The sequence below is a fragment of the Carettochelys insculpta genome, chromosome 7 (genome assembly GCF_033958435.1).
Source record: "Carettochelys insculpta isolate YL-2023 chromosome 7, ASM3395843v1, whole genome shotgun sequence".
Taxonomy (NCBI): Eukaryota; Metazoa; Chordata; order Testudines; family Carettochelyidae; genus Carettochelys; species Carettochelys insculpta.
In genome coordinates this window covers 41,420,120-41,441,850 of record NC_134143.1, presented here as the reverse complement: position 1 = coordinate 41,441,850, position 21,731 = coordinate 41,420,120, and the positions used below count along the sequence as shown (strand labels likewise).

Here is a 21,731-nt window from a genome sequence, read left to right as displayed (position 1 = left end):
GGCTTGGACTCACAGGTTGGCAGCTGACCCCAGCAATGTGGGGCTCAGGTGGCTTGGGCTGGTGGGCAGTGGTGGCCCGTGCAGTGTGGGGCTGGGGCGGGCAGCTAGCCCCAGCAGCTGGCGAGCAGACAGGGTGCTGGCCCCAGCAGTGCAGGGCTTGAGCGGGCGACTCTGGCAGCACAGGTCTGAGGTGGGTGGGCGGATGGCGCGGGCAGCTCTGGTGACTGGCACGAAGCTAAGGCAGCTGGCCAACTGGGGCTGCACCAGTAACCCTCAATGGGCCAAGAAAAACTCTTTGCACTTATTTTAATTTTAAATAACCTTTTTATATTAAGTTTTTGTCTTTATTTTAAATTATTAATTGAATTTTTTGTTAAAAGGGGGGTTGAATGATGGTACAGAAGAGGTGGCGGTCATGTGGGTTTCTCAAAAATCAAAAGGGGGGTGTGATGCCGAAAAGTTTGGGAACCACCCTTCTTCTGTGAACTATGCATTTCCTGGCCCCTCTTAGGAATATATTCTCCTTAGAGAGATGTCCCTGGGGGTGTTCCAATCCAACACTTTTCATCAGATTTCTACAGCAGTACCCACCCCCCATCATGTGCACGGTCTGCCTGCCTCATGAGATGTGAGTATACGAATGGTCCAGGCTCCTCAGTTCATTCTCTACTATCCCCAGCCAGAAACAGAGTGCAGCTGTTATGCTGCTCACCTAAGCAGTATATCACATCACATCTCATAGAGCTGGAAGGGACCTCTGGAGGTCATCGAGTCCAGTCTCCTGCCCTCTTGGCAGGACCAAGCACCATCTCCCCCCACCTTTTTTTCCTCTTATGTGACCCAGATTCCTAAATAGCCCCCCTCTAGGATTGAGCTCACAACGTTGGGTTTAACAGGCCAGTGCTCAAACCACTGAGCTATTCTTCCCCAAGACATATTTTCTTGTAGGTACGTAAGAACAGTAAGTGTGGTACCTTATAGGGTACTTGTAGATACATCGTTATTTAGCTAATTGGATTTTGTTACAGGTAGTGAGTTAGTTGGGTTCCTGTTCATGTACACAAAAAAACAAAACAAATGTGCCTGCTGTTTGGGGAAATCCCATATCCCCCAAAATGTGCTCACTGTCAAAAGTTTAAAGTGTAGGTATGCAAGGATGGGGAGCTGTGTCTGAAGCTGTCACTACTTCAGGAATCCCTCAGACCTGTGTCTTACCCCAGATAAAAATCAGAGTCAAACACCCAACAAAAAATTCAAAAGTTTTCAAGAAACAGATACGTTCTTGCACTTCTCTAGGTAGAAGCAAGAAGCACAAACTTCCAAATTCTTCAGTGCCAGCTACTCCAAAGTTTAGCACTTTTCACTCCACTGGCATCTCTGGCACCAACTCTGAGTCAGTGACCATTTCCAAGGTGTTGAGGAACAGGGCTTTCAGCTGTCCATCTCTCACAATGAACCCACAGTCACTTTAAAGGACGTGGTGCTGAATGAAGGCTCAGCAAAGCCTGTTTAAACAGCAGGAGTGGCACGTGCTTTTAATCCTGCTACCATTCTTCAGCCTTTGATGCTGCTGATGCCTCCCATCTGCTCAGCACTGCAGCAAGACTCAGTGCTGACTATCACAGCACCAACACACTCCTGACTCCATGGTGTTGCAGCCACTTCAGCTCTGCAGGTCAGCACAGCTCCACTCCCCATCAGAACAATGTGGTTTGCCTCTGCTCAGCAACCGTTCCTTATGCCTACTGACCTCACTGTCTCCTACCCTCCAGAATCTCCTCTCCTGGAGGGAGATGTATCACCAGAGCAACAAACACACTATTGTCAAACTCCCATGACCCCTCCCCAGCTTTCCAGCATGGAGTAAGAGGACTGGGAAAACCAACTTTTTTCCACGTTACCCACCAGGGTATGGAGACCCATGCAGGCAAAATACAGCTGCCAAACAATACCTCCCCCCAGATGGCACTGCCCATTCCCTTCTCTGGCACATACTGGAGCATGAGACTACTTGGTTATGTTTACACTGTGCCCCTAACTCAAAATAAGGTACATAATTAGCACGATACAAATTGCATATCCTATTTCAAGTTAATTTCAAAACAGACTATTTCAGGATTTGGTGCTGTCTCCACAGTGCCAGATTTTGAAATAAAGTGCTATTTTGGGGCATCCCTTACTTTTTCTGCAATGAGAGGTATTTCAAAATACTGGATGCTTTTTCCAGATGTGGAGTTACTATTTCGGGATACTTCGGTATCAAGAAATAGCTCTGCAGTGTAAACATAGCACTATAAAGTAGAACATTCTAACTGTCTGACTCCATGGAGGTAAGTTCACAAACGTCACAAAGTTCTATGTAAAATTAACAAAAGTGCTGTCATTAATTAATTGTTATTATTGTGACAAGTCAGCACACCTCTGGTCAGCACACCTCTGCCTCAGGGTGGTGAAGGCCCTGGGTTCCAGGACACAGGAAGGGAAGTAGCCATTATGGTGAAGCTTATGTCAGTAGACTCCATCGGTTTCTTTTCCTCGTACTTTCCTCCCATTTTCTTTTCCTCAAACTCTTCTCTTTTAAGGACCCAAAACGGACATTTTTCTAATGTGACTTAGAAATATACTAATGTAAAGTGCAGAAGAAGAGCTTTGAGACAAAAGGTACACCTCCACTAGCAATTGGTGATGGAGGCTGCTCAAGATAGACAACTAGAAGAGCAAGAAGAGCCATTTTTTGGTGAAAAAAAAATCAATAATTCAAGAGCCACAATGCATGTGAATACAACACAGTCCCTAATAAATAACATCAAATCATACTTCTTGTAACCACTATTTTAAAAATAGCACATATTCATCCCATGATACACTGCACATATTAAAGCGGGAGTTATCCAACATTTCGAGATCACATATGGTTTGCAATTAGATGTGAGTTGTTCATTGTTGAGGTTTTCGATATTTGTTTACCAAAATAGGGAAAATAATCAGGAGAGTTTTTTTTAACTTTGCAATTATAGCATTGGGAGCCACAAAGAAATCCTTAAAGAGCTGCATGTGGCTCCAGAGCCATAGGTTACAGATCTCTGGACTAAATTATTACATTTATCTTGTTAAGAGCAGACAAAATAAAATGCAGACAGTCTTTGTTTCAAGGAGCTTACTGTGTAATAAATTAATAGAAAATCATGCTGTGGTAGATAAATGGAGGGAAATGGTGCTTCCTTAGAAAAACCTGTAGTTTTCAAGAAATATCACTCTCTGTATATTGTAAAGCTATTGTGAGTCTCCTTTGCAGTGAAAGATACAACACTTCAAATATATTCGTATCTTCTTCAGGGGAAAGGCCACTTTGTTTTGTATTTGGACATTTTCTATATGAAAAAGTACAATGAGCACAAATGAATGATGTCTAAGCAGTGTGGTTAGTGAAAGGAGAAAGGGTTCAGGTCTCTACATGCTTTATTAACTCTGGAGGGTAGGGTTTTGGAGATTATATATATAGAATCACCACAGGAATAACTTACTATTAGGTTATTTAAATATAAAATGTAAAATCCTGTTTAAGTAAATAACATACAAGAACAAAAACAATCAGTCTTAATACATTTTTGCACAAGCAAGTTCAACAGATGAAGGAAATAAACTACATAATATTTTTTTGTTTTGTTTTGTTTTGTTTTAGAACGTCAACCGTGCACATCAATGGCTGGTTCAAATGCACTCTCCAGCAGTGTAGCTGGTATCAGTAAAGAACTAGCAGAACTTCAGTACCTCATTCAGTTCCCAGAGGAAGTTGCTAGTATTCTGACTGAACAGGAACAGGATCTCTACCGAAAGGTCTTGCCCATTGACTATCTCTACTTCTTAACCAGGGATTTGGGTAACACTGAATGTCAGAGCAAACTTCCATGCATTCAAGCTTCCATATCTGAGACCATTCTTTCCTCCCAAAATGGTGAACACAATGTTATTGAAGATCTTGTGACAAGATTTAATGAGGTAAGACAAGATATTTTAATTACATCATAAGTGGTTTGATGCAATTTATTGGTAATTTTTCAATTTATTTAAGGGATACCCTAGCAGTTTTAAAAAATGAATGTTGAAATGTTTACAGCTAGTCATGGAGCCATGCAGCTTCTATTGAAGTTAATTGGAGTTATGTGACTAAGGTTGCATCTCAACTACCAGATAAAAATCAAATTTATTCATATTAATTTTTTAATTCTGGAATTTATAAACTTGGTTTTGACTGTCCTCCCCTCCCCAAGTGCTACTCACAAAGTCAAATTATTGCTGCCACACTCAATTGGCAAACATTGACTGTTACACTATTGCATTGTGGGAACCTATCCCACAGTTTCCTCATCCCCATAGCGTTGTGGGTATGTTCGCTGGTCTTTGCCAACATTTTCCCACACAGCATTGTCCTTATTCCCCTCCTGTATTAAACAAACATCCATTTTCTCCAGTTGGAAGGAAGGAAAGGTAGGGCATCAACAAAGATGGCAAAGTTAACAGAAATCTCTTTCTTCTGTAACTGAATTATCAAGGATTTTGTAAAAATCAGTAAATATGTGTCCTCTCAACTGGCCATCCACTGACTGTCCCCCACTCCTGTGATTGCATCCGATCCCTGAAAAATAACACAGGGACCCTGAAAAGTTGGAAGAAAGAGTTGATAATAAAGTTTTGGGGAAAAGAAAGTTGCTGAGGGGAAAGTATTTGGCTTCCCTGCTCATTATACAGCTGCTGTGCCAGTCTTTATTCGCAACTGGCCATCCACTGACTGTTCCCCTTCCTTTGACTGCATCTGATCCCTGAAAATAACACAGACAGTTTGTATTCTCAACTGGCCCTCCACCCACTCTCCCCTTCATGAAGGGGTGCAAAGCTAGAAGAAAGAGGATAGAAAATGTTAGGAAAAAGAGATTTTTGTCTTCCCTCTTCACTACACAGACATTGCCAACTTGGGGGCTGGCAGTGAAATCTCATACGCTGACCTTTTAACAAAATAGGAATCTCAACTGGCCCTCCACACACTCTTCCCTGTCTTTTTTTTTTGGTGGGGGGTGGGTTTAAAGCATGAAAAAAGAACATAGGAAAAGTTAGGAAAAAAAATTTTATAACTGAAATATCAAAGATTTTGCAAAAAGCAGCAGGAGTCTGCAATGGGCAGCAAGCCCCAAAAATATTTTTGGAGAGAGGTGGGGGGCTGTGGTCTGCAGCTGCAGAGCCAGTTGAAATGTTCCACTGCCCTGAATATCTTAGCCACCAGGGGAGACTTCCCCCTAGCCGCAAGCCCCACAGGTTCTTGCTGAGACGTGGGGGTTTCAGTGGGGGGCCAGTTGAAGTAGTCCCCCAAATACATTAGCCGCCAGAGGAGACTTCCCCCAGGTGGCATCAGTAGTAGTAGTAATAGTAGGCATCCTTTGATCCCGAGGGATCGTGGGTTTGCACCCCAGCTGGACTGATTCGAGCAGCGTCTTCTGTGGCTGTGCAATCCAATCTGGGAGTGGCAGTCCTTTCCGCACTGTGAGCAGCAGTAGGCAGATGTTGCTCTGGTACCACAGGCACGGATCTTCCTGAGTGCTCTCCCGTCTTCTGCTTCCTTCACCAAGGTAGTTTCATACATAGCAAGAGCTTCCTTCACTCCCTGTTTCCAGGCATGCCTGTCTGAGGCGAGCGAATGCCAGATGTTTGCACTGATAGAGAGAGCGCTGAGCTCACGCTTGCACGTGTCCTTGTAGCGCAATTTAGGTCACCATTTCGGCCTCTTTCCAGACGCCAGTTCACCGAAGAGGAGGTCCTTCAGTATTCGGCCATCCGTCATGCGTGAGACATGGCCCAGCCAGCGTATATGCCTCTGTTTGAGAAGGGTGAACATGGAGGCGGTGCCTGCCCTCTCAAGCACTGCGCTATTGGGGACCTTGTCCTGCGATAAGATACCAAGTATGCGCCTAAGGCAGCGCATGTGGAATATATTGAGCCACTGCTCTTGTTTTGATCGCAAAGTCCATGTTTCACTGGCATACAGCAGTGTGCTCAAAACACACGCTGTGTAGACCTGCACCTTGGTGCGTACAGTGAGCTTATCATTAGCCCATACTCTCTTTGTCAGCCTGGAGAACGTTGTGGAGGCTTTTCCAATGCGCTTGTTGATCTCCCTATCAAGTGACAAGTTGTCTGAGATCGTCGAGCCTAGGTACACGAACTCATGGATGACTTCCAGTTTGTAGTCTAGCACGCTGATAGATGGCTTGTTACCCACATTTTGGCCCATTGCCTGGGTCTTCTTTAAGCTGATTGTGAGGCCACATTCCACGCATGCATCTGCAAAGCGAGTTATGAGTGACTGCAGTTCCTGCTGAGTGTGAGCAGCAATAGGTTCATCGTCAGCAAAAAGGAACTCCCTTAGACGCTTCATAAGCACTCTGGTCTTTGCTCTAAGCCTCGACAGTTTGAAGAGGTTGCTGTCCATTCTCGTGCGGAGAGAGATGCCCTCTGTAGCAGTTCCGAAGGCATATTTGAGCAAAACTGCAAAGAAGATGCCGAATAGTGTTGGAGCCAGCACGCACACCTGCTTCACTCTGCTGAGAATCTCAAAGGGTTCGGATGTGGATCTGTCGTATGTGACGGTCCCCTTCATGCCTTCATGGAAGGCCCTAATAATGCTGAGCAGAGCTGGGGGACAGCCGATCTTAGCTGGAATCGCGAACAGACCTTTTCTGTTGACGAGGTCAAATGTCTTGGTCAGGTCGATGAAGGCAATATACAGAGGTTTGTTCTGCTCCCTGTACTTTTCTTATAGTTGCCTAACAGAGAAAACCACGTCTATGGTGGACCGTTCTGCTCCGAACCCACACTGAGACTCAGGGTAGACTCTCTCCGCAAGAACATTGAGCCTCTTCAGAACGACACGTGCAAATAGCTTCCCCACAGTACTGAGAAGGGAGATGCTGCGATAGTTGTTACAATCGCATTTGTCACCCTTGTTCTTGTAGACAGTAACAATGTTAGCATCCCTCATATCTTGCGGTACGCTGCCTTCTCTCCAGCATTGGCAAAGTATTTCATGCAGCTCTGAAACTAGGGTACCATTGGCGCATTTGAGGATTTCTGAGGGAATACCATCTTTCCCTGGGGCTTTTCCAGAAGAGAGTGCTTTTAGTGCATCGCTGGGTTCCTCCAAGGTGGGCTCAGCATCGAGTTCAGTCATGGTGGGCAGAGGCTCAATGGCATTCAGGGCTCTCTCTGTAACTACGGTCTCTCTGGCGTACAACCGTGAGTAGTGTTCCACCCAGTGTTCCATCTGCTTGGTTCTGTCCTTCAAGACCTGGCCTGTGGCCGACTTAAGTGAGGCAGTCTTTCATTGTGATGGACCGATGGCCTGCTTGATCCCATCGTACATTCCTCGCATGTTACCAGTGTCCGCAGCCTGCTGAATCTTGGAGCAGAGTTGGAACCAGTAATCGCTGGCACACCGCCGAGCAACCTGCTGCACTTGACTCTGAGCAGACCAGAGCACCTGCAGGTTCACCTCACTGGGAGAGGACCTGTATGCAGCCAGTGCCTGTCTCTTCTTCTCAATCAGGGATGTCAAGCCCCTGAATACCTTAGCCTTTGGGAGAGACTTCCCCGCTTGTGGCAGCAAGCCCCCAAAAATTATAGCCACCGGGGGAGACTTCCTGCAGCAGCAGAAAGACCCAGAAAATATTTTTGGTGGGAGGCCGGATGAAATAGTCCTCCCATGTGGTAGAAAGGCCCCGAATGTATATTTAGGGTGGGAGGCCAGTTGAATTAGTCCCCCCAGATATCTTAGCCACTGGGGGAGATTTCCCTCCTGGAGGCTGCAAGTCCCCACCGTTTTTTTCCCATCCTTGGAGCCCTAACCACGTGCAAGCCAGGATGTGGTGCTGCCTGGCAGCATTGTCAGCACTGAATTTCAGGCACATACTTCTATTGGGTCAGGGGCTGCCCACGTGATGTGGCTGAGCACGGGAAAGACACCAACTGCATGGTTCCTAAGGAGGAGGGGAGAAGTTGCGCACAAATGTAAACTGCTGAGAAGTTTCTCAGCGTTTTTATGCAAGCACAACCCCCACAACAGCCATGCTGCCACATGGTAGTAGGGCAGCAGCTGGTGCCGGGCAGCGCATGAAAAATACCAGATGCAGAGGCAGAACCATGAACTCTGTGCTGAGACTATTTGTACAGGGTAGATGTGCTCACAGTGCTAATAGCAAAGAAGAAAAGATGTTTCTCAGGCTATAATACAGAAATGACCCCACAGCCACAGGCTTCCTGGTCCTGACTTGAAATTCATGGTCTGCCTTTTACCTAATTTCTGCGCACCTGAAGAGCAGCAGCCAGAGGGGAGCACTGTGGGGCATTGTAGATTACACAGGGGACACTTCTGGAGGCTAATAAATCCAATTTTAAGATGTGGTACTTCCACACTGGCCTTTAATTGCAGTTTTGAATTCAAGCTTGATGCTATATCCAGCAGGTACTGATGATGATATATCGATAGTAGGGCTCCCTAAATCGAGCTAATGGTATTTACAGTGAAGACAGTCACATGCTAATATCAAACTAACTGCCTTAAATTTGAATTTATCTTGTAGTGTAGATGCAGCCTAATTTACCCAGTCAGCTTTGAAAATCTCAATCTACTAGGCTTTTCACCCAAATTGGAAATACAAAGAAGAAAAAATGTAAAATCAAAGGCTTGTATTCCTGTAATATGTTTCTGTTGTCATTTTAGCATGTATTCTCAATTAGATTATTACTCTGCTCAAAGATGAACAGTATTTTTTGTGGACAGAGCACAATCTGCTCAGCATAACAGGATTATCAATCAGGAGTTTCTGGATTCCACTCACTGCTCACATAATGATTTAAATGTAATCTGGAAAAATTTAATCCCTTTGTATATCACAAGAAGTGTGAGTTGGCTGGGTACTTTTTCCATGAATTTTATCTTGAGGTTCTTTAGTATAATTTTTTCCCTCCATTTTTATTCAGGTACGCTGCCATTAACTTTAGTGGAAATTTGAACAAAACAATTTAGTAAAGGCCTCAGCGTTCATCTCCAGGAAAATACATTAAAATAAATACTTACTTTTAAAAATGGACTACAGTATGCAGTGGTAAATCAGTAGGGCTGTCTTTTATTTATGAAAGCCAAAAATTCAATTTTATCTCAATCAGACCCTTTGCATCTGTTGTGTCTAACTATAAAGTGTATTTTGTGTTCTTAAATGAGATCCTAAAATTCATTGAGAGCATAGAAATAAGTGCGTAGATCAAGCCACGTATATAACCCCAGTGAACTGTCTGGTTCCCAGAAAGATGTGAACTGTTCTCTTCCAAAATATTTGTATTCCTGACAGGTCACAAGATACAGGTACATAAAATCTTTTCATTCTTTTGATTTCCCCCAAATCGATTCTAGGATGAAAAACATCTAGAGATAGAAAACTGGTAAATACAATATTTAGAATGCTACAGACATCTGTAGAATACAGCTTTTAAATTACATAAATGATCTCTAGCTACATATGTTTCTGAAATATTTGTCCCCGTTCTCCAGTACTTTGAGGCTGCTTTGTGTTTCTTGATAGTGAGAAAAAGCCACCAGCTTTAACCTGTGTTGGATTCTGTGTTCCTAGGGTACCTATCTTATGGCCACCTGCATGTGATGAATATAATTGAGAAGAAGGGGGAATGGCCAAAGCTCTCTTGTGTCCTGGCCACCTGCAGCTGCCCAGGTGGCCCCTGGGTGTATTTTCCAGTTAGCTGGTACAAACTAGGAAAACTTTTATATTGTTGTAACTTGTAGCTTGGGACAGATAGATGCAGGCTGATTTTTATTTTTGGCCAAATCATATTTTGTTTTAAAAAAAGTAGATTTATAACACTAAAGTAGTTTGCAAACTTGCGTCTATTACCTTTATTTGTTAGGTTCAGGGGAGTGAGGAGTACCTGAAAAGATCAAAATACTTCATTCTGACATCCTGTGCCAACAGTGCCCACACACTCTATATATTGGGCAAACTGCAAACACTCTTCACCAAAGAACGAACGGACACAGAGCAGACATCAAAAATCTCCAATACACAAACCTGTCAGTCAGCACTTTAATGGATGAATTTAGTGCATCTGATGAAGTGAGTCTGTGCTCACGAAAGCTCATGCTCAAAATTTTTCTGTTAGTCTATAACGTGCCACAGGACCCTTCGTTGCTGTTACAGATCCAGACTAACATGGCTACCCCTCCGATACTTGACACTTTAATGGAGTGGGCTATTCTGTTAAAGACCTGAGAGTCTGTGTTCTGGAGAAAGGAGACTTTAACAACTGTTTACAGAGAGAATGTTTAGAACTAACATTCATATTCAAATTTGACTCATTAATACTTGGTTTGAACCAGGGACAGCAATTAAGTGACCCATTATAAGGCTCTTTCACATACTTTGATGTTTGACCTAACATTTAACTTCCCCACTCCTCTCTTTTTGCTCTTCTATCTGCTTTGCCAACCTTGATAACAATTTTTCTGATTTGTCAACCTTGATAATAATTTTTTGACCTCTGTGCTTTATATATTGAGTCTGTTCTGGTAAGGCTATAGATCTGAAGAAGTGGGTCTGTCCCATGAAAGCTTATCACCTAATAAATTATTTTGTTATTCTTTAAAGTGCTGCATGACTGCATTTTTGTTTTGGTAGAATACAGACTAACACAGCTATCTCTCTGTTAGTATTCTAGTAATGTAAAAAGAAAATAGAATAAGAGCCTTTAATACAGACTTCAATTGTGGCATATAGGTATTAGAGGAAGAAGGTATAGATTGAAATTACTGGATAGAACTTCACATAATAATAGAACGAATACATGACTGGAAAATCACTTTTTTGATGAGCTGAGCCTGAATAAGGGAAGTCTGCCTCAGCTTAAGGAAGCATGAACAATTGGTTTTTGGAGGTGATTATCACCCTTGAGATACTTCCTTGCTGGAGATTTGTAACCCAACAGTCAGTGTGCCTTACATGTCTGTTACAGCCCACAGCTATGAAAAGTCTGCTTCCTTAGATCTGATTGCTGTCATATCTGGATGTCTCCACTTCAGTCTCTGGTGTCAGCCATGATGGCAGCTGTCCTAAATTCATCCAATCACCTTTTTCAGAAATATGTGGGTAAGAAGGCTAATAGTGAATACTGTGACATATAAAAAGCAGCAGAACCACTGTAAGAAATGTACAGGTACTCTGGTCTATAGTCCATCTTTTTCACTGCACTTTAGAATGTTAGGAAGTATGGATAGTTCTAAATCTAAGGCTCTAGCTAAATCTTTGAGGAAATACAAATTTCATATATACCTTATCATCTGGTAAACCTGCCATATCTTTGGATAATTAATTATCTCTGGATCTTCCAAGAGGATATGTATGTAATAATGTGGTTCATTCTCTTAAGATCTCTTGGGTTTATTTACTTACTGCAACATTTTTTCAGCTTTCTGTTAATATCAAATTCACTGGAATTAATTTGAAAAGTAACAGTGGTTACATTAGTGCTGGAGTACAGATTATTAATAATGCTATTATAGAAAGAAAGGATCATCATGATTAAGAAATAGTTGATAAAACTGGTAATAAAATGTAAAAAAAATGAACAAACAAAGGTTTGTCAATATGAGGGTTGGATGTGTAGTGGAGTTAAAGAAAATTTAAAAATGTTGGAGAATAAGGAAAGGCAAAACATTTGAGAATATTTCCAGTGAGTGATGGCAATATAAATCTGTTCAGATTCATAGAGCAGCTAACTGATCATCTGGATCTCTAAGATGAAACTGATCCGTTGGATACTTAGTGGCAGGGTCTACCACATGGACCTTAGCCAACCTGAGATGATGTGAAAGAAAGACATGAGACAACACATTGGTAGAACTCTTGGAATGGTCTCAGAAGACGACTATCCTGGCTGAGAGGTGGAGGCAGTACACGAAGATCCAGAGGGGGAGAGACATATAAATGCAGTGGTCCATGACAGGGGTCCAGGAAAGCATGACGTTAGCCAAGGAGAGCATGGGGAAAAAAGGCCAGAAGATTCAATGGCCACTTGTAGATATTGTTCTCAGAAATAATGCTCTTCTACAAAACATACTTCTGCAAGGCCAGCAAGCCTTGCAGTCCCAGTCATGTATTTCAGCCCCTGGACATAACTGGTTAGCTGGGTCAGCAGCAGCCCCCCACCATGTCTACAAAGAACTTCTTCCAAGATCTCAGCTCTGTTATTTTCACCCTCAAAACACTGACTTCTTGGAGCCTGATACTTTTGAACTCTGTAACGCACCCGAAAATTTTGAGCCACAGCACTCAACCCTGAAGCACACGTTAAAGAGAGAAGGAGGAAAGATACAAGCTTGTAACTTTAAGGATGCACCATCCCCATTAAACCTTATTTTTGTACTGTGTGCATTGTGTACTTTCAGTTTGGTTTTGACTGTTTTATTTAATGGTTCATGTTTTGTTGGTTACTCCATAGACTATTTTGATAACAGTCTGTCCCCATCTCTCCCCATCCCATGGATTAGCAGCAGGATGTATAGTTTCTCATGTTAAAGTATAAGACTCAAAATATGAACATTAGGCATTATTACCATATTTCTTGTGTGTTCATGTTCTCTGTGGGTCAAACCATCAGCCAAGTCTATTCAGTTCGGCCTCCCAAGGTTTCCCCCCTTGGTCTCAGAAATGTTGTGCATAGCACAGCACGCTATTATAATGGTTGGGATTTTTTTCTGCTGCTTTCTAGGGATTCTGTAAGCAATACTGGATGCCTTTAAATGTCAAAATGCACACTAGACCATTATTCTGGTATTGGTAGTTTGAAAAATTCCTTCCTTCTCACTAAGCAATCTGTGAATGACTTCTTTAATCATAGCATTCAAAGGTAAAATGAAATCTCCTAGAATAGCCAGACCAGCCTTAGCGCCATTAGTATCCAAAGTAGTTGCTAGGGCAGAGTCCTTTCCCCATTAATTTAAATAGAGCTGAATGCTGAAAAATCTGCAGATTGTCGACCCTTCCAGTCCACCCAACATTTTTCTTTAAATCTGCCACAGCCACTCCTTGAAGTACCATGAAGAAATGCCCCTTTCCATTTATAAACTGGCATGGGGGTGGGAAGACTACTATCCATATAGATTCCATCAGCTGCCTGATAGTTTTTGAATCCCATGTGTGCAAAGTCATCAGTCATCTGATTTTCCGTGACCACACAGAACTGATTGCTGGAACTGACAGCCTCTAGATGACAAAAAATATCCGTTTCTCTGCGGTCATTGGGCACTTCTTGATTTAATGTTATCACTGTAGCTCCAGGGTCACTTCTATGTAGATCTTTTTACTTTTTGTGAGAGCAGGAGGGAGGGAGGAGACATAAAAAACTGAAGTGAGAGCCAGACAGAAGAGGAGAAGGTAGCAGATTAGGAACAACTTATCTTGGGAGCTCCTATATAAGGTTATAGAAGGAGTCCTGCCTGCAGGGGAGAGGTTTGCAAGCAGCAGCTACTGTAAGCTCTAGAGAAGAGATCAGCCTTTTCCTATGAATAGGGAACCCCTCATCCTAATTGTTCTGGATTATTTGTAAGGCTTTTAATCACACCTTGGACTAGGAAAATAAGTGGTAGGAAATGGCCCAGGGAAGCAGCTCAAGTACTCTGTGCTGATTGTCATTGCTTGTGACAAGCTCCTGGATAACAGCCTGAGGGAGAGTTTGTGAAGGGGACACAACCCTCCAGCTTTCATAAAGGGGTCACAACTCTCTAACTCACCCCCTGTGGAGATAAATGTGTGGGGAGATAGAGATAATATAAGCCCTGAATTAAGGGTGCCCCACACTCAGGTGCCCACAGGTGGATTGAAAGCCCCTTGCATTGTGAAGACATTGGACTATATACATTTTGCTGGACGCTGTGGCCTTAAAAGGGTACAAAATCAATTGGTGACCTGGCCAGAAGGCCAAGTTATTACCTATTGGAAGGCACACTGTGAAAGTATTGGAGTGATTTCTGGCAAGGGATGCCAGAAATGAGAATGAGCAGTGACCTACCTGCTAGTCAGCAACAGTGAACATCCTGGTCCCATCATACTGCTGTTGAATGTTCTTCTGCATTCTACCATCTTGTCTGTATTTTTGCTTGCCACCTGCGAAGGTGGTGCATTCTTCTTCAAGTGGTCCCCAGGGGTGCTCCACATCAGGTGTTGGGCTTGGTTCAGTGCCACAGCTCAGAGATTTTCATAGCAGTATTTGGCCGGACTGCACATGCGCAGCTAGCATCTTGGTGCTTTCATGCTCTTTTGATCACATGCGCGGTCCAGCTGAAACCAGTTATACTCAGTCACCCACGGCTGCAGACAGCACTGTCTCCTCAGACTGCATGTTTTAAAACTTTCTCTTTACTTGTTCTACTGTCGTTGCTTATTTAAAGTTTGTTGTTGCTAGTGTTTTTATACTTGATTACAGTTTAAAAAACCAAACAAAGACCGTGGCAGGCTCCCATAGTTTTAAAAGCTTGTGCCGTGTGCCTGCCTTGGACAGCCACTCCCAGTGTGTCCGATACTGAGGTGAGGGGCATGTGCCTCAAAAATGCCTCCACTGTTTTAAGCTCACTGTCTGAGCCTGCAGAGACAGGGAAATGTAGCTCCAGATGATACTGTTTGACAAGGCGCTTCAGCACCCGGGCATTAAGCCTATTACTTCTGCAGACTCAACAACTCAGAAGTGGAGAGCCTCATCACTGGACTCGGATCTGCATAAGAAAGTGAAAGCATCTCTGACTTGATCCTTGCCATCATTACCCAGGGGCAGGATGAATGTTACTAAGGGCGGCGGTGCTTCCACAACCACTTCTTTGGTGGGCAAACGGTCAAATTCTAAGACATTCTTGACCCTGGTTCCAACTTCTAAATCTCATTCAGAACCGAGAACTATTCAGGCACAGAGGCACCTCCTGCACAGATATTGGTGCTGGCACATAAGCCCGCCATGACAACACACACACTGAAGACCTCAGCACTGACACCTACACCTGCAGCACTGGCTCTCCCTGCACTGACAACAAAACCATTGGCACCAAGCCCCTCAGCACTGCCTGCAGACTTGTTGGCCCCAGCCATGCACTCGACGCCACATATCCTGGCACCGGCAAGATTCTCCCTTGGTACTGCACAAAGCAATGTCAAAGTCTTATGGGCACCGTAGTCCCTCTCCGATCTCACCTTCACCTATATTCTCACCGGAACCCTTACTGTCACCTCCACAACTCTCATTCCTCTACTTTACCACTTCCTTCAAAGCATCCCAGATCTATTCCTTCACTATTTCTGAGGCTGCCTTCTTCTTTTCTTCTTTTCTCGACCAATCTAAGTGAGTGTACCATCACTTTAGACAAATCTCCATGTCTCCTCCTTCCTCCAGGATGTCTTATACTCCATACTCACTGCATCATCGCAGTTATAGACATCTCTGGCCTTCCAGATGCTCTTCCCTGGACAGGCACCATTTTTCTTATTCATACTATTCGCATGGCCTTATTACCATCATTCATGGCATTACTGCCTGAGTAGATCTTGTGAGTGGTACACTAGCCCTTACTGATCACCAAGATATTCACCTGCTCCCTCAGCACTTGTGTCAGGGCCTCAACATTCCTCTCCCCCATGGCACCTTTCAGAACCAGAGGAGGACCAATGATTGGAAACAGAGGAGGTTCCACCTGATGAGAGGGAGGTTCCACCTGAGACCTTTCCTATGGACCTGTCCTCCTCCTCCTTCACATTGCCTAAGTTCAACTGTGGCAGCAGGGCATTGTGGGCACCTCTCCCACAGTTCCTGCAGCTGCATTGCATTTTGGGATTATGTGCCAGTGTCTTGTGGGGAAAAAAGTCACCACAAGTAGTTCTGAGTTTCTGATGATATCATCCCAGACTGAATTTCCCTCACGTCTTGCTTCTCTCTAAAAAGAAATGGACAAAGGAATTTTTGCGCTGCTTTTATATTGACTGCCACCCACCATTACAAAGAATAACATGGATCCAAAGTTGCTTCAGTGTTTGGTGCAGTGTTTTGTGATGACTTCCCACACTGTGATGCAATATATTCTGAACTTAATGCCCATGGAAAATGAGTTGGTTGATGCAGGGTGTACTTACAGACATCAAGATCTGGAAAGTAGGAACACAGAGTTTGTTAGAAGCGCGGGAGTCACTGTACACAGTGGGGTGCAGGTTCTGGTCCCATAAAACCAGCTCAGACTGGTGGGATCACATCATTTTGCAGTCATGGGGTGATCAGCAGTGGCTGCAAAACTTCAGCATGCATAAGGCCACTTTCATGTAACTTTGAAGAGGTGTCTCCCATCCTGAAGTGAGTGATACCAGACTAAGACCTGCTTTGACAGTTGAGAAGGGCGTGGCAGTTGCTCCGTGGAAGTTTGCAGTGTCAGATAGCTACTGGTCAGTGGGAAGTCAGTTTGGAGTGGGCAAATCTATAGTGGGGTTTGATGTCATCCAGATGGCCAAGATGATGGCTAAGTGTCTCCTGCATAAGACAGTGACTTTGGGGAATGTTCATAGTGGATGGATTTGCTGCCATTGGGTTCCCTAACTGTGGTGAGGCCATAGATGGAATGCATATCCTCATCCTGGTACTGAACCACCAGGCCTCAGACTACATTAACCGCAAGGGGTGCTTCTCTGTCATGTTGCAGACCTTGGTGGATCACAATGGTCATTTCACCAACATCAAGGTGGGATAGATGACGCACAAATCTTTTGGAATTCTCATCTGTTTAGAAAGCTTCAGAGTACTGCTCTCTTCCCAGACCAGTGAAGAAAATGTTACCCTTGTCACTTGGGCCTGCTGTATTCTTCATGACATGTGAAGCGAAGGGGGAGAATTTCATGCCAGCATTAAAGGACAGAGGCAGATCTCCTGGGCAGTAATTCTCAGCAACTGGACACAAGGGCAAACAAGAAAGTGGAAATGAAAATCAGGGATGCCTTGAAAGCCAAGTTTATGAATGAGCATGAAGGGCCCTGAATCTCCTGCCATTAACTAGCATCCCCTCCAACCCATGCTATTTCCTTGCCCTTTATGAAACCACCTCGAACTGCATGACAACCCTCACCACCACACCCAACCCCAAAGATGTTAAATAATAAATTAAACTTTCTTTTTCCAACCTTCAATATTTTTATTTAGAGGGCCTTAATAGCACAGTGGTGTGTGTAGGGAAAACAAAAAGATGATAAACTCATTGTTACTGGAATGTTAGCCTTCTGCTGGGGGGTGATTCCCTGGGAGTAGAGTGCAGAGATCTCAGTGGAATATAATGGAGCATATACTCAAGGTGTGTGCGTTGGTAGAGTTTGATATTTTCTTTTAAGCATTGCTCCCATGATCTCTGTCTGCCTGTTCATTATTGACAGAACTGAAGCATGCATTTTAGTCTGATTGTCCACTATGGTTCTTTTCCAATCTCTTAGCTCCCCTTTTTCTTTTCCTGCTCCTTCAAAATAATCTGCCGTCATTTCCTGATGTGTCTTCTACTGCCTCCACATTTGGGGCAACCTTAGTCAGCGGTATTGGGGCTTCTACTCTTGACTCCTGTTTCCAAGGTTGTTTACTGCATAAAAAAATTAAAATACTAAGGGCATTGTTAACAGCAATATTTTTATCTTTACTTGGAACAATGAGCCTGCTGACAGAATGAATAGCTGTCTATCTCTGTGGAAGAACATATTGCAATGGCAAGGTCATTCTGTGAACTCTTGAGGATGAAGAATGCATGATTCCAAGCAGAATGATTCAAGCTCTTCTGCAGCTGATGTTTTACCTTGAACACAATGGTAAGCTATCTTTGGTTCATGGGGGAAAAATATTGTGGAAGTGCCTCTTCTGCCATTTGGATGGAACTCGCCACTGAGTGGTGGGGTTTTAAAGCAGACTGCACCAGGATTTGAAAGATCATTAAAAGTCACTGCAGGTGCGCACATGAAACAGGGCAGGATCCAATTGCCCTCTGGCCCAGAGGGGAGGAAAGAGATGCTGCATGGGCTTCTTAAAGCAGTGCCTGGATTTTAAAGCAGGCTGCACCAGGATTTAAAAAATCATTATACGTCACTGCTGGCGTGCATGTAACACAGGGCAGGTTTTGATTGCCTGCTGGCCCAGGCGGACAGAGGGGGCTGTTGCATGTCCGATTGGACACCACTCCAGCGGGGAGGAGGGAGGCTTGCTGTGCCATGATTTAAAAGCCGGTGAGGCTGCTTGAGTTTTGCTATGTGCTGGGTGGGTCAAGGGCAAAAAATCATTAGTGACTCACTAAACTTCCCATGTGCCCTAGGTTGCCAAAGGAGATGACAGCCTTCTCAGATTAAGAAAAGGGGGTAAGGAAAGACTGATCATTTTGTCCGGGTACAATGCTGGAAAATTTGCAAGAATGCTGTGTGGGGCCATGATTTCTGATCGCTTACTGTTGGCTTGGTGTGGTAAGATGTCTTACTGTGGAAGGAGGAACAAGTGAGATCTCCCGAAAAATCTCATGAGGAGAATCCAAAAGTGGCTGTCTAAGACCTTCAGTGATATCCAAACAGGATCAGTGATCCTTCGCCAGAAACATTTAATAAGCTGTTCTAAGGGAAATGAGCATAGACCCTCCCCCACACGATTGCACCACACTATTATCAGTAGCAAAAAAGCATACTCACCAGAAGTGCCCTCTCCAGCATCCTGGATTGCCTCTGAAGCCTATTCCTGGGATGAGGGGATAGGTTCCAAGTCAAGAAACAGGTCCTGGCTTGCAGGATAATCTCCTGCCCTTGACTTCACCTTGGTGTCATCTATCTGTTCCTTGTCCAATAATTCACACCCCACTTCATCATCATCCTGACGAGCAGCACACACTGAGGAGTCAATGCATTTTATGGGGGATGAGGTTGCGTCTGTCCCCAGAATACCATGAAGCTCATCAGAATAGCGGCATTTCTGGGGAGATGCCCCAGACCGAACATTAGCTTCTTCGAGTGTCCCCGTGGGTGCTCCACATTAGGTGTCGGGCTCGCCCAGTGCCGCAGATTGGATCTTCCAAGCAGTTTCTGCCGGACCACGCATGCGCCGGTGTGCGCCGCTCCCTTGCGCGCTCCTGGCCACGTGCGTGATCCGGTCCCCGCCAGTTCCTCTTAACCGCCGTCGGCTGCAGATGGAATCCGACTAGGCTACGGCCAAGTTAGCGTATTCAATGGTTTTAGCTGTTTTTCTTTAAAGTTTTCAAGTTCTTAGTCTATTGTTAAGTTAGCCAGTTGTTGTTTTCAAAAAAAAAAAAAAAAAAATGAGAAACAACAAGTGGGACGGAATTCAGTCCGGTCCTAGTAACAAGCGGAGCACCGGAGGCCAGGAGCCTAGGGCCATTAGCCCTCCTGCCGCGGCAGGCTATCCGAGGGGGAAAACAGCACAGAGAAAGTGCTAAGTACCCCTTTAACAACTAAAAGACTCACCGACAATGTCCTCTTCAGGATTCAGGAAATGTGAGTCTTGCCAAGAGGCAATGCCAGCATCTGATGGGCACAGTCACTGTATAAGGTGCCTGGGGGAAATGCTCCTTCTGTGCAAAATTAACAGCCAGAGCAAGGAAGGATAGGGAGATGCAGCTTAAAATGCTGCTATTGGACAAGGCCCTCCAGCCAGACATGCTGGAGCGGCCGCAGCAGGAGGGACCCTCCGGGGCCCATAAAAGGAAAGCCGCCTCCCTCACCCCATCAGCGCAAAAACGGAGGAAAGTCTCCCCAACCCGATCCCTGCCGGCAGCAACAGCGAGTGGGACGGGAGGAGCGCAGAGCCCCCAGCCGCAGCAACAGCTGATTGGCGGTGGCACGGAGAGCCATGTGGAGGCGGCTCAGCCTCTGATAATCAAACAGCCGCCCCGCACCACAGGCAGGGTGGCGGCTAAACAAGCGCCAGTACCGGCGGCACCGCAGGCAGCGGCACCGACCCCCAGGGAACCGGCGGTGCAGAGCGCGCAGGCACGCAGCCTGCAGGCACCGGAGGACACCGCCCATGAGCGTGCCGAGTGCGGCACAGACGGGGCCGAGATCCCCTGCACGTCAAGGGGCGGAGCCACCCCCTCAAGGGAGGGGGAAGGCTGCACAGAAAACAAGGCACCGCAGCCCCTCTCCAGACAGGGCTGCAGAGTTGCTTTCTCTCAGCCCTCCACTCATGCTGCAGACTCCAACTAGAAGGCAGGGGTCCCCCCTAGCCTACCCGGAGCCCCCGTCTCCATTTTTACAACCAGCCTCGCCCTGGCTGGGACCACCTTCACCCTTCTTGGGTTTTGAGCCGCTGGAGAACTATCACAAATCGCTCTCTCCAGTGTCCCAGATCTCTCGACAATCTCGCTCCCCCAGACGCAGGGGGTATGCACCAAGGGAGTGGTCCAGGTCACCTTCCCAAGAACAGTGCCCATGCTGCCATGGTCGCCCCTGTCACGCGGGGCATAGACACCACCGGCAGTCTACCAGGGAAAGATCCCCACAGACGGTCCCGTATCCCCGAGGGCAATCGCAAACGGGGACAGAGACTCAAGTATCTCAGGGGGAACTGGTTATGGAACCCCGAGATTTTCCCTTGCAAGCTACCAGCGAGCGGATGTACCATTCCCAACAGGAACCGGAAGGGTCCAGAGAGGCGTATCCTAGCGGTCCCTCGCTCTCCTCCCCGGACGAGGCTACGGCCCCGGGGGACGTCCATCCTCCGGACGATCTCAAACAGTTTCAAGAGCTGTTTAAAAGGGTGGCCTTCACGCAAGGCATCCAGACAGCAGAGGTGCAAGAGAAACACCATAAGCTCCTCAAAAATCTGAGACCTCTGGCCTCCTCCAAAATAGCAATACCGCTTGACGAAGCAATCTTGGAATCCGCCACTATGATATGGCAGACCCCTGTGACTATTCCGCCTGTCCACAAGAGAGCAGACAAGAAATACTTCGTGCCGGCGAAGGGCATGGAGTTCCTGTTCAGCCACCCACAACCAAATTCCTTGGTGGTAGAGTCGTCGCAACAAAGATCAAAGACATCTCAATTCAAGACAGGGGGAACGGACAAAGATGCCAAGAAGCTAGAGCTGTTCGGCAGAAAGGTCTACTCCTCCTCCACACTACTGTTGCGAATGGCAAATTACGCAGCGCATCTAGCGAACCACAATTTCGACAACTACACTAGGTTAACCTCCCTCATGGACTCTCTTCCAGAGGACAAGAAACCGGTGCTCAAGGCCATCGTGCAAGAAGGCTACGCAGCCTCGAGGACGGGAGTTCAGATCACCCTGGATGTTGCGGACACAGCAGCACGCTCCACAGCTACGGCAGTGGTGATGCGAAGGGAGTCCTGGCTCCAGACTTCGGGTATACTGAGGGACCTGCAGGCAAAGATCGTCGATCTTCCCTTCGACTCGCAGAAGCTGTTTGCTGAATCAACTGACTCGGTCCTTCATTCCAGTAAAGATTCAAGAACCACACTTAGGACCCTGGGGATTTACACCCCTCCTTACACAAAGAAAAAGTACTACCCTCAACAAAGACGGTACCAGTACCAGCCACAGCGCCCCCAGTACCACAGGGGTTACGAGCAAGGGTGACATCAACAGCACCAGCAGTACAAAACTCC

General features: G+C 45.5%; 1 protein-coding gene across 2 annotated transcripts in view; it reads left to right on the top strand.

Annotated features, from left to right (window-relative positions):
- PLCE1 (phospholipase C epsilon 1) overlaps nt 1-21,731 on the top strand; it is a 313,002-nt gene that overhangs the window by 190,114 nt on the left and 101,157 nt on the right. For both annotated transcript variants that reach the window (XM_075000375.1, XM_075000376.1), the window contains exon 4: nt 3,683-3,999. In XM_075000375.1, coding sequence (XP_074856476.1) covers nt 3,683-3,999 — 317 coding nt within the window. The remainder of the gene's footprint in view (nt 1-3,682; nt 4,000-21,731) is intronic.